Below are 16,621 nucleotides of genomic sequence, written 5' to 3'. Positions count from 1 at the left end.
CCAGGTACTTATTACCACATCTGGTGGACATACCCTAAAGCAAAAAGGTATTGGGCTAAAATACATTTATGGTTGGAGAAGATGACTAAAAAACAAACAGACTTTAAACCAGAATTGTTTTTGTTAGGAATAATAGGAGCCAAGTATGAGAAAGATTGCAGATATCTAATACTACATGTATTAACAGCAGCAAGAATTGTATTTGCCCAATATTGGAAAAATGAAAACTTACCAACTAAAGGAGTACTAATTAAGAAAATTCTAGAGTGTGCAGAAATGGATAGATTGACTTTAGATATTAAAGAAAAAGAAGACAATCACTCAGGTGCAACAATAACCCCACATCTTTTAATTCTTATTCTTCTTAAACAAAGCATAATCAATTAGTGGATAATCACTTAAATATGAGCCAGCAGTGTGTTGCAGCTGCCAAAAAAGCCAGCACAGTGCTGGGCTGCATTAACAGAGGGATAGAATCAAGATCACGTGAAGTATTAATACCACTTTACAATGCCTTAGTAAGGCCACACTTGGAATACTGCATCCAGTTTTGGACACCACGATGTAAAAAAGATGCTGAGATTCTAGAAACAGTACAGAGAAGAGCAACAAAGATGATTAGGGGACTGGAGGCTAAAACATATAAGGAACGGTTGCTGGAATTGGGTATGTCTAGTTTAACGAAGAGAAGGACGAGGGGGGACATGATAGCAGTGTTCCAATATCTCAGGGGCTGCCACAAAGAAGAGGGAGTCAAGCTATTCTCCAAGGCGCCTGAAAGCAGGACAAGAAGCAACGGATGGAAACTGATCAAGGAGAGAAGCAACTTAGAACTAAGGAGAAACTTCCTGACAGTTAGAACAATTAACTAATGGAACAACCTGCCTCCAGAAGCGGTGAATGCTCCAACACTGGAAATTTTTAAGAAGAGACTGGACAGCCATTTGTCTGAAATGGAGTAGGGTTCCTGCCTGAGCAGGGGGTTGGACTAGAAGATCTCCAAGATCCCTTCCAACTTTATTATTATTATTATTATTACAGCTGCATTCAATCTTTACACTTTGAGACCAGTTTCCAAGCCTATCCAAAAGTTGCCAGTATAGCCCTGCTGTAGTTTCAAATTATTATATGTTAATATGGTTTTGAGAAGAAATATTATAGTTATGGATCTCAATGTGATGTATACCTATATTCCTAAAAAATCTTCAGATTTCCTACCAGTTGCCATCTCATTAAGAACTTGGTTCTATCAAGCTAGGGTGTGGCAAAGAGGAAATTTTACATAACTGGAAAGAAATTTGATTACTTGGTTTTAAGGAATGAATCCAAATTGTTATTTATGAATGAAAAGTCTTTGTTCTCTATAAATGAGAATGTGGCATATAAAGTTGCTATTCTATGTAGATTTAACAATAAATTTAAGTGTTTAATGAACTGTACAGTTTTGTATATACGGTGGTTATTATATAGATATTTGGCTAACTCTTTTTTCATCAGTTTAATTTATTTCAGTTACAATAATACAGATTTTTCTTCATAAGTTTATAATGACTATTTATATTTTTCTTTTCATTAGTGATGATGTAGTGCTAGGGCTAGACAATAGCTAAGTTTATGCCATACATGAAGACCAAACAAACCACATTACGGCTTAGCATGCAAAGTATGAGTTGTAAACTTGTGTGTTATGCAAATCCACTCAGTTGTGGTTTATCACATATTTATGTAACATTTATTACATTTAATAATATATTATTAAATATATTGTTACATTACATTTATTACATAAATATGTAATTTGTTAAAGGGTTCATTATACCCTGGTTAAATTAGTATGTTGTATAAAACATGTCAATTTCCTATATTTGTTATTCTATCTGGATTGTTTTCCTATCTCATTTTCTTTTACAAAAAAATAAAAATAAATAAATTAGTAAGTAAGAAAGTGTGCCCCTTTCTTAAAGATGTTTTGCCCTGAGATAAATCATAATAATTTGTGTAACCGTTAAGCATGTTCAGCTTCCTATTACAGTTTCCAAATTCAGGAGAGCTTTATCTCTAGCCAAGTTCAATAGCCTTCCGCAGCTGTTTGGAAAGGGAAATATAGGAGAATCCCATATGAAACCGGATACTGCCCCTGTGACTCGGGTGCTATAGAAACCACAGTTCATGTTCTTTTGTATTATAGTTCTGCAGGAACATTTCTTGCCCCCTTTTTTCCTTACCCCTTTTTTCTTTAAAATTCCCAGAGTACTCTGATAATTTTTATTTGCATTATCTATCAAACAACCAGATAAATTTATTTCCCTAAAAGTTGCAACATTTTGCTAGATTATGTATAAACTTTGCCCACAAATGCTTGCCAACAATTAGAGATGTTGGGAATAATTTTACTTTGTTTTTTTTGTAGAATTTTTTTTAACAAATGACCAAAATAAAGTTTCTGTTCTGTTCAGTTCAAACATGATAGTCTGTGGCAAAACACATTAATCCATACGGATGTATTAAGTATGACCCTTTCAATTTTAGATCTTCATTAACAAAATAAAAGCTGGCTGTGGCAGTTTTTGGTATAAAATTATGTAAAATCACACACTCTTTATGAATGGAGGGAGCTGCGTGTTTTAAAAGCAATGTAGTGTTCCATAGATCATATGGTTAAAAAATGTAAAGGAAAAATATAATTGCAATTGCTCTTTCCTCAATTATATCTAGGCACACTTTATGAGGTTGGTTTATTATTCTGTCAAAATCTGCATTTTTTTATTCTCATAACATACAAATAGTTTGGCCATATGAATGAATCATATTTGAGTCCTACAAACTAATCTACATGGCAGCTATTGCCCTATAGTGGTATACAGAAAGCTTCTCTGTATTTTTTTTTGTTTTTTGTCAGTTACCTACTTTAATAGACAGCAACTCAGCCAGACTGGCAGGCATGGACATGGTATGGAATTTGTGCATGTGAAGCATAGCATTAAACACAGAATTATGGCCAGAGAAATTTGTGTCATCAAAGAAATGCAGATTCAGAACTGCAGAGGGAGAACAAAGAACCCAGAGAAGTTTTTAAACCCACCAAAGAGCTTCATTTATTGGGCAATTAAAATTTTCCAATAAATAAAGTATAAAAGTGAAATAGGCCTTTATAGAGTAGAAATTATGATTTTTGAAAAATCGTATTTTCATAAAGTGAATTTTACATTCTCCATTCCCCTCCCATATTACCTAGTCTTAAAATGACTGTTCAGCTTTAAATTGTTTAGTAAAAACTAACCACAAATGACAATATTTACATGCAGCTGATTTCCTGAGTTTAATTGCTTCTAGTCATTTATCCCACTAAGCAAGTCTCCCTGACAAGTTCACAAATAGTTCCACATGTCATGTTCTGAAAAATAGGGGTACGAGTTGTGGCCATTGCTTTTAGACTAAAAATGATTTGCTCCCCAAGAATCTTTTTCTATACTGTTTTCAAAATCCTACAAAGCTAACAATTGACTCTTATTTCAGGATGAGTAATATTTATAGTTCTCCCTGAGGACAACTAACTTAGGCAATATTTCATGCACAGCTCTAAAAAAAGAAAATAGAAAAAAGTTCTGAAGCAACGGATGAGAAATTTTATTATTTTTTCTATTTGTTGCCCTTTCAGGGTATTGTCTCATTCTCCCTAATGGTAGAACCAATGCCAAAAAAGTCTCAAAACTGCTTTGCAGGAAAAACTATTATTCTTGTGTAGTAAATTCTGAACAAATCAATAGGGAAGAATTCTAGTTAGTTTCTCATTAAGCTACTCCTGGTTTAACTGCCATCTCAGTTAACAAACTCAGTAGCCATCCTGTCCAAAACACTGTTTAACCAACATCTGAGTTAATGGTAAATAATGAGATTGGCTTATTTTATACAACTATAAGGATCATCTTAAGACATCAGTGATAGATTGTAATCTTGGCATCAGATGTTTTTAAAAGATCACGGAACTAATATATAAATGTGCGTGTGTAAATATCTATCAACTGTGTGTGTGTGTGTGTGTGTCTGTGTGTCTGTGTGTGTGTGTGTCTGTGTCTGTGTGTACTATGCAAAAGTGTTAGGTAGTTATGCAAAAGTGCTGAAAATTAAGAATACTTAGAAGTGTGTGTATGTACATAAAAGTGTGCTCCTGTGTTCTTATTTTGAAAAAATTAAACACTCCAGTCTCCCACATATACATTTTTGAAACATGCAGAATCAGGCTGCGGATGTTTATACTTGAGTAAAAAATAGTATGATGCAATTGTTAGGAGTCACATTCAGCTAGAATAGGGATGGGACATCTTCAGATCGCCAAGTTTACCCTTTTGGTCCTATCTTTTCCTTGAAATCGTTCTTCCATAGCTGCCTTTTAGTGCCATATAACCCATGTACCCCTTTTCCTTATGGAGTGGAAGGATACAAGAGTCCCACATATGACTCATTCAGATGCCTCAGTCAGGTGTCAGAGAGGCTACCCACAGTACTGCCAGTTTTCTACTGTATCCCAATCCTGATATCTAGCCTATGCAATCAGATGGGGTCCAGATCAGTGCCCTTGACAAAAAAATACCCACCACTGTCCAGCCTGGTACATGCATTGCTCCCTGAACATTAAATATAGTGGAAATGTTCTAGATAGCCATTCTTTCTCACTCTCCCTGACAACCTGTACTTTTTGACTGCTGAGATGATTTTTCACCCTTTTAGTACTTAGAAGCACACAGCAACTGTTTAGAGATGAAAGGCCATTAGGAAATATACTTGTGACCTAAAGAGAGGAGAAAGAATTCAATTTGGAGGTTCTGTTTTTCCATGGAACTGTGAAAATTGATTCAAAAGTAAAAAATAGCTTTTGACTTTTTTTCCTCCACTTAAAATTACTGATTTGGAGAGCAAATTTAGCTAACAGTTTGCTATTCCTGTTGCAATTGACTAATGCTAGACACTTGTTCTTTCTTAATAAAACAAAAGTTGATAGTAAGGAAAACAATGGATCATACTGACTAATATGAATCTGCTAAATTGGAACCAGAAGTTATTGTTTTGCTAATTTAGTAATGTTTTAAGCTGAGTTGTTTGAAAATTAAACATTGTTTTTTTCTAATCCTTTTTCAGAGATTCTCAAACTTATTTTGTTCACTGTCAACATTAACATATTGAAAATAAACATTTCAACAGTTTATTTGAGGAAAGATTGTTATCATACCATAAATACATGCATAATCCATTATTTTGCAAAATGTTTTTCTTCGGAGTCATCATCATCATTATCAAAACCAATGATGTATTATGAAAATGAGGGACTATATGTCAGGACCTTATTGATCTGTGTTTGGTCATCTGTCCTTTATTTTATAAGGACAAAGATAGACTCTGTATTGTTCTACAATTTCATTGTGGACCACTTGACTTGAACACACAAACCATTTGAAACTCTCCGTTGTATGCATTATGGCAGTTCTCTTTAGCTAAAGTTAAATACATGATGTACAGCTTTCATGTTTTCTCTTATTCATGATTCCATACTGTATATTGAGAAAAAGTCATCTGTAATTGTCCATCACATCCTTGAAAAGTTTTACTTTTGAGGCATGCTAAAAAAATCATAGTAGATCAGAATGTGTGAATATCTGTAGGTCACTTATGGCTTGATGAATATGTCTTTAGTAAGTGTGGAATACAGCTTTTCTTATGCATTGTTCAGTAATTTGATTAATTAATATGAATCATGGATTGTTGAAAATCAAGTTAATTGCTTGATTATCAGTTAATGCAAGGACAAGGACTCTTTCTTCTTTTAAATTGGATATAATTTTATTATATTCTCCATAAATGTTCAGTGTTCGGGCGGTGGCACTATTAGTACAGATTTAAATGTAGTGCACTAAAAGGCAAAAACAAAAGAAATCAAATCAGAAACATAAATAGCTTTTATAATTATCCTCTGTGGTTTCTTTTCTTTTTAATTCATCATCAGTCATAACAATTTGTAAGGCATTAAGTACAAAAGCATTAAAAACAACATAAAAGTGTTTGAAAATGATGCCTGACTATAATATTCAACACTTCCAAGTAAAATGCAGAACTATAATTTATGTTTTCATTGCAAACATTTTATCATAGCCTTTTTTAGGTTAAAGGATAGAAGATACTTTTTAAAAGGATCGATATCTCCTTTGGGATCAGGCCCGAGAAATTAAAGGTGAAACTCTGTAAGTTAAATGTCCCATTGTCATTCATCAACATGTTATCATGTTATTGTGTTATGTTGATAACATGTTATGTTATCAATATGTTACTGACATATTTTTTCAAATTAATATTTTAATGGAATAAGCAAGTAGTTCTAGCTTCCCCAGTATAAGAAAAATGGTATCATGGAAAAGTGGCAGAGACTACACCCATTATAAATAATCTTAGCAATAATTTTCTTTGAAAGATAGGAGATTGATATAATTGCTGAAATTGAGCAGATTTTCTTTTATGCAGATCAATCATTTTGGATGAAAAGATTAGAAAGTCAGGTGTAAAACAAAAGTCTAAGCCTGTTTCTATCATATTTACATAATTTCACATAGAGGAGCATTGAAGTATGAAGTATAAAATAAATGTGTTGAATTCCTTAAAAAAAGTATATTACTTAAAATGAATTACCACTCAAGCTCCATCCCAGCTATAAAGTTGCTTAACATTTTATGAAATACATGTGCCTTCTGACAAGAAAAAAGGAGTATTGATTTGCTGAATAGGAAGTAGAAGATTCATGACTATTACAATCTATTTGCTTATTTTATGCAAAATAATTCAGAAAAACTGCATCTTCAGTGGCATGCAGGTTTCTATGGTGGTTCATTTGAAGACATCACAGATGAAAATAATACATCCAACTACTTTGCTCTACATAGTACATAACATGACTGGATTCCACCTATTCTCTAATAACATTTCTACTCAGAGTTTTGGACTTAATAAATTCTCAGTGTTGCTTGATACACCAGACTTGTTACTGATGGTATATAGAGTTAGNGCATGCAGGTTTCTATGGTGGTTCATTTGAAGACATCACAGATGAAAATAATACATCCAACTACTTTGCTCTACATAGTACATAACATGACTGGATTCCACCTATTCTCTAATAACATTTCTACTCAGAGTTTTGGACTTAATAAATTCTCAGTGTTGCTTGATACACCAGACTTGTTACTGATGGTATATAGAGTTAGACCAACAATCAATAGCTTAAATTTGTGCCTTTTACTACGTACACCTTGCAAGGTGAGATGGGCTACAAATAAAAGTAACAAATACATAAATAAAATATCAAGGGATAATTTTCATCTTATCTTACTTATTGCACAATTCCTACACCAGGTATTGGTACATTTGGACTATAACATATGCCATGATAACAGGAGAAGATTTCTAATCAACGTTTAATATTTCTGCTAAAGTTTCATATACAGAGATAGAAAAAATTGCTGCCCAAGACTCCAGGGAAGTATAGTTAATTACTGATTGAATAATCCAATTATCCAATTTATAGAAACACCCATGAACTACAGAATTTTCATTTTATTAGCAATCCTCAGTCCTCATCATTATCAATTCAGTACTACTGCACAGTCAGAAAAGGAGAGAAAGAAGAAATGGAAGTAAAGAAAATGCATATTTAATGATAAAAGTCTGAGACTGTTCACGCATAGGATACTTTCTGGAATTGTTAATGAATCCACTACTCATGTGGAATAATTTAGTGATTTATTATGATTTCTTTTTCAATACGTTATCTGGATAATGCTATTATAATATATTTTGAGCCCATCTTCTAGAGGGAAACATAGCAGCTCACTTGGCTACTATCACCTTAGTCATAGTTCCACTAGTGATGCAGGGAATAGGAGTAGGAGTAGGAGTAGGAGTAGGAGTAGGAGTAGGAGTAGGAGGAAGAAGAAGAAGAAGAAGAAGAAGAAGAAGAAGAAGAAGAAGAAGAAGAAGAAGAAGAAGAAGAAGAAGAAGAAGAAGAAGAAGAAGAAGAAGAAGAAGAAGAAGAAGAAGAAGAAGAAGAAGAAGAAGAAGAAGAAGAAGAAGAAGAAGAAGAGGAATCATCATCATCTATGGGAATGTTGAAGGGATGAATGAACAATTATGGGAGGAAAGGTTCAAAACAGATTCCCAGAAAGAGGAACACATGAGAAAGAAACTCAAAATGACTCTGCTTTGATTTTGTTTGACATAACATGTAATAGAAAGAAAATTTAACATGTAATTTGAAAGAAAATTTGACAAATTTCAGGATTCTCTAATTATATCCTACAACAACAACAAAAAGTATTCCCCAAGCTTCTGAGACTCCTGTTTCCTGGTTTTACTGACTTTAAAGGGCTGACAACACATTACTCCAAATTTTGTCCCATTTTCTTTCCCCCAAAAAACCTTGCAAAATGATGTTCCATATTTCTTTGGAGTTCCATATTACTCAGTAGAGTTATTTAACTTTCAGTTTCACATGCATATATGATTTCACCTTAATAATTCTCAAATGATAGTTGACCATTTGGTTGGCTGCTACAGGAAGATCACACAGACTGATCAACAGTAGCAACTGATTGCATGAAAAAGTAGCAACAATGGTGCATTGAAAATCCGCAAGAAATACTACTTACCTGCAAGCTAGAATTGGTGAGACCACAAAACAGACAAAACAATAGAAAACAAAGAAGCTAAAGTGTTCCTGGACTTTAGAATTCAAACTGACAAACAGCTGTTTCACATCCAGACCTAACAATTGTCAATAAGAATGATAAAAAAAGTCTGGATAGTGGACATTTAATATCTGGGGACAGCAGAATAGAAAAGAAAGAACTAGAGTAAGTCACAAAATAAAAAGACTTTCACATAGAAGTAGAATGACTTTCTCAAAAGAAAACAAAGATAGTACCAATAGAAATAGGTCCCATGGGTGCAATTCCAAAGCATCTGGAGCACCATTTGAACACCAACGGTATTGACAAAATTGCCATCAGTCCATGGCAAAAGACAGTTTTACTAAGGACAGCTTACATCCTATGATAACAATATTATTAAGCCATAACATCACTGATCCTTGTGAGGGACTCAATAGGTAGACAAAAGGGTCAAATCCAATCTAAACAGCTGGCTGACTATGCAACCAACCATAAGGAATATGGAATCCAAGGCATTTGGAGGGCATAGGTTTTAGGAAGATTAATCTACATTATCTCTATCAATAGCCCAAATCAGATATTAGTAAAAAGATGCAACTCGTAGAGACATACATGTGAAGACTTTCCATGGGCTATAGTTCTAAAAACCTAATATTCAGGGTTGTGTGGAAGACTTTGCAGCTATAGTTCTCAAGATGAAACTACAGACAACTTTGCTGTTCTCTTGGATACTGGCTCTTTCTGACATTGCCAACATGATTTTACAGAGGAAATCTCTGACTCATGTGGTAAGTTACACATTTCTTCATAACACATAAACAGAATTCCTGATTTTGCCCTTTTAGAAGTGTGATGGAATGAAGCCTATATAGACCTGGCTCACATATAACATTAAACCATAATGTTCTCAGCAAAATATGTCAACCAATACCTTATGACTTAGTTTTATGTGCAACTCAGCCCAGCAAAGCATAGTTAAGAAACTATGGTTTAAGAAATTCTGACTCCATGTGAAATGTGAAACTGCACAATTTTCTACATGTTTTTATGCTAGTCTTCTGTTACAGTGACTATGAACATTGAATATATTGATTCACAGAAGTACTCTAATATTATTCCATTATTCACAATAGACATTTTTAGAAATTTGCTTTATCTGATTGATTTGCATAGCTTGTTAATAAATCAAAATACAGCTGAAATAAGTCTTGCAAAGGCAAAAAATATATCCAGCATTGCCTGTAAAATTAGACCACAATATGCTATTTCCCTTTTTAAAAATTTTTTAATGATAACTCTCCATGTCTGATGTTTTATACATTACATTGTTATTATATATTTATGCATTGCTATGATTGCATGGCCTAAATAGATTCAGCTGTGCATATATATGGAAATAGACCTTAACAGATTTCACAGATATTTAAAGCCGATCCTCACTCATGCTGGCCCACCACTTACTACCACTTTACCAGAATGGTGTAATCCTGTAGCCAGGTTGCTGACTAGCCCTAGAGCTTATGAGGTAAGTATACAATTTCAAGTGCACAATATTTCAATATTTTTGACAGGATGTATTATACAGCTTTCACTATATGTGGTGTTGATACCTAGAGTTTTGTCATCCAATTAATATAATATGGGATGTTTCCTCTGTCATCCTCCCAGATTAAAAGATTTAGTTTTGATTCTGGATTTTCTGGTCACCTTGCATAACAAAACTGATATTTAATCTGAACTAGAAGGGACATTCAGAATGGAAATTTATTAAGAAACATATAAAGTAACTCTATTTCATTATTGTACAATTAATGTTTGCTTCAAATCAAGCTCAGCACTCTTATGATAACTTTAGAAATACTGTTTTGAACTCTAGGCTCTTTCTGTAGCATATCATTTTAAAAATAATGTCAAAAACAGCTGACAGCCATGGAGATGAATGTTCAATGTAATAGAAAAGCTTGCAATCAGTATTATCTTGTTGCAGCTTGTTTCTATCAGCAGTTTTTAGAGATGTTTTTAAACATGGGTTAAATATTTTTTTGAAAAACAAGGTTGGCTGAAGAATCTAGCATGAGTACTCTTTACCCGCCAAGCCTTAAACCATACCTGATTTATGGACTGAGTTTGGATTTTTGTAAAGTAGGAACCATTCTTGTCCAACCTGGGAAACCTTGCAGGTCATCAGCTGGGGAGGGCTGCCCAGTGAAGTAGGGTATTCCTAATTTATGGAATATTCTGTCTTCCATTCCATCAATTAGTAGCCCCAACAACCTCACACTCTTACTAGTTTGAATTAGGCATAACATTATACCTTGTACTCAGAGTGTAAGATATATTTACAATGAGACATGTATTTTATAATAACAGTGTGTATATAGAGTTCCTGATTTACAAACTTCCCTATTTACTTCAGTAAGAAAGGCAGCTTGATTTGCACATATCTCCAACCATTAGAGATTCAGCATTGTGAAATGATTAGTTAGATCCCTTGTATGCAGAAGTTCTACTTCTACTACTTCAATAAGGGCAACATTTTTCCGTCAACAACCATATTGTCCCCAGAATAATATCTGGAAAGCACATGTTGAATATAAGTAGCAGAGATGGCCAGAGCCAAACTAAATTTTGTGACATGACACCTCTTTCTCTTCCTCTATCTCTCCATGTTATTAGCTATCTTTATCTGACAGTATTTCTCTATCTTTCTCTTTTCCAAACAATACGTTATGTGGAAGGAACATCAAGTTTTTAGCAGACAAGTAATCTTATAGGGATCTTTTCAAATTAGACTCAGAGATGGAATCACTGATCTCTGCACATCTCTGATCGGTATAGATAGACACATGTGTGCATTGCTTCTTCAGGGACAAGAAGGTCCTAGCTTCAGGAGACAATTCATAAAAATTGTCACTTGATAGTGAGATACATGCAATGTAAATTTAATAAAAAATAAATAAATATACATTTATATGAAGTAAATATTAATTACTTTCTAAATAACATTAAAATTCTATGTGCTGTTATAAACTTAAGAAATAGGGATATCTATTTAATATAGGATTGCTTCACATTTGTGTCATTAATAAGCAAACATTTTCTTTTGTTTCTCTATTCTTTATCACAAAAATGCCTAGGAGCAACTGAAGGATGAAGATGGGGAATTTATTATCAATAATGATGAACTGACCCTGAATTATGATGTTTCAGACCACTTTCCTGTGCCAACCCAGAACAGAACAGAGTCATCTCATCCTGCTGGTAAAGAAAACATCTATGATGGTGACCTTGGCTTAGGAGGATATGAACTCCACTCCAAACCTGCTTCCGGTCAATCCGAGTTTGCTTCCTCAGCCTGATGTCCATTAGAAAATATATGCCACAAATATCAGAAGCAGGAGAAAAGTACATTTATTTTGCAGAATTAACAAGAAGGACATAAACAGAAAAGAAGCAAGACCTTGCTGAATCTCTCCCTAGAGTTGGGATGAAGGAGAATTTTTAATAATTCATAAACATTCTATTACTACACTTAATTTTTTTCTGATAGTGGCCATTTTAACAATGAAATCAAAGGCATTATCTGACTATTACTGGGACATTACATGTGTCTTTGTAGGCTGTGGATCATGCTTGTTTGCACATGCACAAAGTCTTTTGGATTTTTTTTTTCTAATCATTCAGGAAGAGAGAGAATGAGAATTCAGTGAACTAGTTAGTACATGCTTCCAAAATCACATATATATCAGTACCATTTCTCTCTTCTCATGTAGAGCCTTTTGCGATAAGATGGACATTTCTGGGCTACAAGCCATCATTTGCCTCCTTCCAGCAAGTGACAGAATAATCTTTTCCGTACTGTATGGTAGTCTGGCAGCAAGTGACCCACCAAAACTGCTTGTTAATATTTGAGCAGCTAAAACTTAAACATATCAAGAACAGATACTTTAATTTTACCATAATAGAGCATGACTGCTAGTATAAATAGCAATGTTGCTCCCTCCTCCAATCCATTCGCTGTCACTCCTATGCAACAGATTCACAATGCAAATGCCGTATGCTGACTTTCCTCAGATTTCCTGATATTCTGTGCTTATACCTAAAATCTGCAGGACAGAGAACATGAGTATCACATTCAAGACTTCTAAAATAATGTCTGCTATATTTCTGCTTATTTCCTATACAGTAAGAAATGAGAGAGAGAGAACATACTTTGTATGTTTATACAGAGGGAAACTGTATCTGAATCTTCCATTATAAACACAAGTACCTACAGTATCAGAAAAGTTGATGACAGCCCTCTAATTTTTTTCCTTGAAGGCAGTGCTCTGTATCTTTATAGATTAGAGACGGATCTCTTGAAAAGCTTTATTATGGACAGACTTTCCTAGTTGCACTTGCAACTCCTTTCATATCCAAATAAAACTGCCTTATAGTTAGCCCATTTGGTTCATCTCCTCCAGTTGCTTCTTTAACTGCCAGGGGCTCTCCAGTGTTTTAGTCCTGCCTAGAAACTGATTGAAAGTGAAATATTTTGCATGTAATGTATATTTTATTCCTGAGTTTCAGCTTTCTGCAGCCATCCATGACCATACCACATTTCCATCTTAATACTCAGTATAGTGTTGCACTTAGCATATCTTCTGGGTTATTTAGCTATCCTCATGCAGTTTGATGGGAGGGGGGATTACTTTTTGCAATTCCAGTAAATGCTCATGGGTAGGTGAGATAGGATTCTTGCACATATTTTAGTGGTGTGGTGGCTGAAATGAAGGTGTGAGAATTCTTATTTCTCCTTGTATACTTATCTCCCCAACAAGACTTTTTTCAGATTAATAAGCGTGAGAACCAAGGAAGTTGCAAAATGATGAGATGTCTACCATAAAGCAACACCATCAACCACTTCATAACAGTAAATTAATCTCAAAAAACTGCCTGAAGAATTCCAACCTATAGTTAGAATGAAATGGAAAAGTAAACATCACCTTGACAGAAAAATAAATCTTTCTGAATATTGACAAACCAATTTTGACACAGTATTAACTCAGTATCTGCTAAAATAGGAAATGTTTGCAGAATTACAGAAGTCTAAAAATTTTTTAGGAAGAACTGCTGGTCAATGCATCAAGGTTTCCCTTGTGATTTGTTGCCATTCAAGGGTTACTACTATTTCTGTCCTTTCACTTAAAAAGAAAGAATATAACAGTTCAAGTATTGCGTTGTTCTGTCATTTTGTTTCATACAGCATATTTATTCAGGTTCTTCAAAACTCATGTTTCAAATATATTTTACAAAACCAGAAGCCAACGATATGTAGAACGTTGAGAAATGCCAAGAATCCATGTAAATTATGGCCTTCATCCTTCATACTGTATGTCACCTTTAAGATTTTTGATCATATGCATGACTTTAGGAAGATTGCCTCTTTGCAACTATATTCTGAATAATGTGAAGTATTTTTAGGCTAAAAGGTATGATTGGAACTGGCCTCGTGTACTGGATCATGTGCCTCAAACACTGCTGCTTCCATAACAATTTCTCGTAAATTATGAGAAATTATTTCTCCTTTTATTCAATATTAACACATGGATTCTTCAGCACTTACACACCAACTGCCATGAAGCCTTTGACATTATCGCACTGAATACCGCAAATACATGCCAAAGAGGTATGTATTTACATATCGGTCTCCATGGAAACCACCTTGTCCATTGTCACATATCTAAAAGGTAGAAAAAGGCAACGTTATAGCAAACAGGGCTTAAAATCTCATAGGATTGCACAGTTAAATGGTGCACCTGCATTCTAGCATTGAGTATGACATGTCTAGCTTTTGCATAAATTGCCTAAATACTGCATATAGTTTTAGGAATGCACTTGAAATGAATGACTACAGCACATAAGATTCTCTCCCTAAAATAGTCTCTAGCTCAGTGTTTTGCAACTTTAAGATGTGTGGACTTCAACTGCCAGAATTCTCCAGCCAGCATGCTAGAACTCTGAAGTCCATACATCTTATAGTTGCCAAGACTGAGAAACACTGAGCTAGCTACTACTTAATAATAGCGATCTCACACACTTTTTAGCCTATCCCAAGAAACAGCAACTGAAATCTGTGAACTGAAGGATAAATAACTCTATAGTTGCATTTTTTTTATCTCTCTGGCCTCATCTTTATTCAGTTTGTCTACTGAAGGTTAAAATAGTGAGGGCATGAATTCAAGCAGAAAGTCAGCATGTTCAAGTATCAAACTCATCTACAGTTTTTCACATTTTGAATGGTAAATTTTGGCAAATTCAATATCACAAAGTTCATTAGAGATAAGATTATATGCAGGATATTTATAGGATGGGGCTTGCAAGAATGTCCTTGTCACATGTTTAACGCTTGTATTGCCTAATGCATTTCCACAGAGGCGCTATCTCATCTAAGGCACGGAACATGAAGTTCCTGATTAAGCAGCTGTGAAAAAGTTTTTGTTGCATGTGCCAAGTATTAAAGTTTATGGAACCAAAGCTCCCAACTTTAAAAATAATCAGTAGGACTAAATGCCAAGACTTCTTAGTAAAACAGTGAATGGTTGTAAAACGCAATAAATTTTGGTTCCATCATAGATGAAAATTATAACAAAAACTTATATGTAATCAAGTTTTAACCTTGCTGTTTCAATCTTGCTGTACTATCACATTTAATCAATTGCCAGTTGAATGCAATAGTACAGCAATCATGTTAATCATAAATTGAAAGCAAGAATCCTAAGATCAAAACTGAAATGTGTTTTATTTAATTTTCTTTGAAAAACATGAATCAGACTCTTTAATGGAGCTTACTTCTCACAATGAAAAATATATTTTTACTATTCTGATAATTAATCCTAATGAAAAAGTCTGTTCTGTATTCACCACTTTCTGGTGGTGTTCTGACTGTTTTGGCAGAAGCAGCAAGAAAAGAAATGAAGCAGTTTATATGTCAGAATGCTTATGGAACTTAAGGCCACAAGAATAAGAAGAGACTGCTTCCTGGGTGCTTCAGGAAAGGAAGCAATGTTTATATCATATAATAAATAAATGAACAGATGAACTATCTTGCCCCAAAACTGCAGGTTGATACAGAATTCTTTTAACATGTACAATTAAAAGATCAAACATACCTCAATACAGGGGTTGTATCTCAATATAAGAATTAAGAATGATTGCATTATGTTTTGTTGTGTACAAGTTGCAAACATCATGCAAAGAGCATTGTGTTAGATACATTTTATGGATAACTCCTAATCAAAAGATAAATATATTAGGCTGAAATGTTCCAAATTTTGTTAAATTTGATGCAATTAAGTGAACAGAATGAAACAGTATTTCTCTTGCCCAGGATTTTCTATCTTTATCTCAAATAAATTTTGCATAGCTCCTCACTGGGGAACTCAATTTTTAACAAGAACTACAAGCACTCAAACTCATGTTCTGTCCTAACTCCCATTACACTACTGGATTTTCCCCCTTTATAGCCATAATAACCCAGAATAACATTAAGAGGCATTATTTGGATAGATGGAGAGAGAGAAAGAGAGAGAGAGAGATCTTAATATCAGTCCAAAGCATTCTACTGTAAGATAAATGAGTCATCTCTAAAGATTTTGCATTATAATCTACCACACTGGTCAAGTGCATGTTGATAGATGCTTTTCAACTTCGCAATCTATGGCTGAGAGAGAATGACTGGCCTAAAGTCTCTCAGATGGTTTCAATTTCTAAGGAAGAACCTTTATCTGTGTCTCCTACTGCTAATCCAACACCTTAATCACTATATTGCAAGGGTTTTTCTTTAAATTTTCTCCCTGTACCAATGTAAATAATGAGTGGATTCCTTAAAAGTGCAACATCTTTTTTTAAGATTGGATGGAAGCCTGAAAAAT

General features: G+C 34.1%; 1 protein-coding gene across 1 annotated transcript in view; it reads left to right on the top strand.

The window, feature by feature from the left end:
* Positions 1-13,906, top strand: part of SLC9A9 (solute carrier family 9 member A9) — a gene marked incomplete at its 5' end in the record, with an annotated part of 96,066 nt that extends 82,160 nt beyond the window's left edge. The window contains 2 exons of the mRNA XM_015821872.2: positions 10,128-10,233; positions 11,846-13,906. Of these exons, the coding sequence (XP_015677358.2) occupies positions 10,128-10,233; positions 11,846-12,067 (328 nt within the window). The remainder of the gene's footprint in view (positions 1-10,127; positions 10,234-11,845) is intronic.
* Between the last annotated feature and the right edge of the window lie 2,715 nt (positions 13,907-16,621).

This window comes from Protobothrops mucrosquamatus, unplaced genomic scaffold, assembly GCF_001527695.2.
Source record: "Protobothrops mucrosquamatus isolate PMUCROS unplaced genomic scaffold, P.Mucros_1.0 scaffold1415, whole genome shotgun sequence".
In the NCBI taxonomy this organism is placed as follows: domain Eukaryota; kingdom Metazoa; phylum Chordata; class Lepidosauria; order Squamata; family Viperidae; genus Protobothrops; species Protobothrops mucrosquamatus.
Note: the sequence above shows the minus strand (reverse complement) of the source record. Positions and strands in the feature narration are given on the sequence as shown.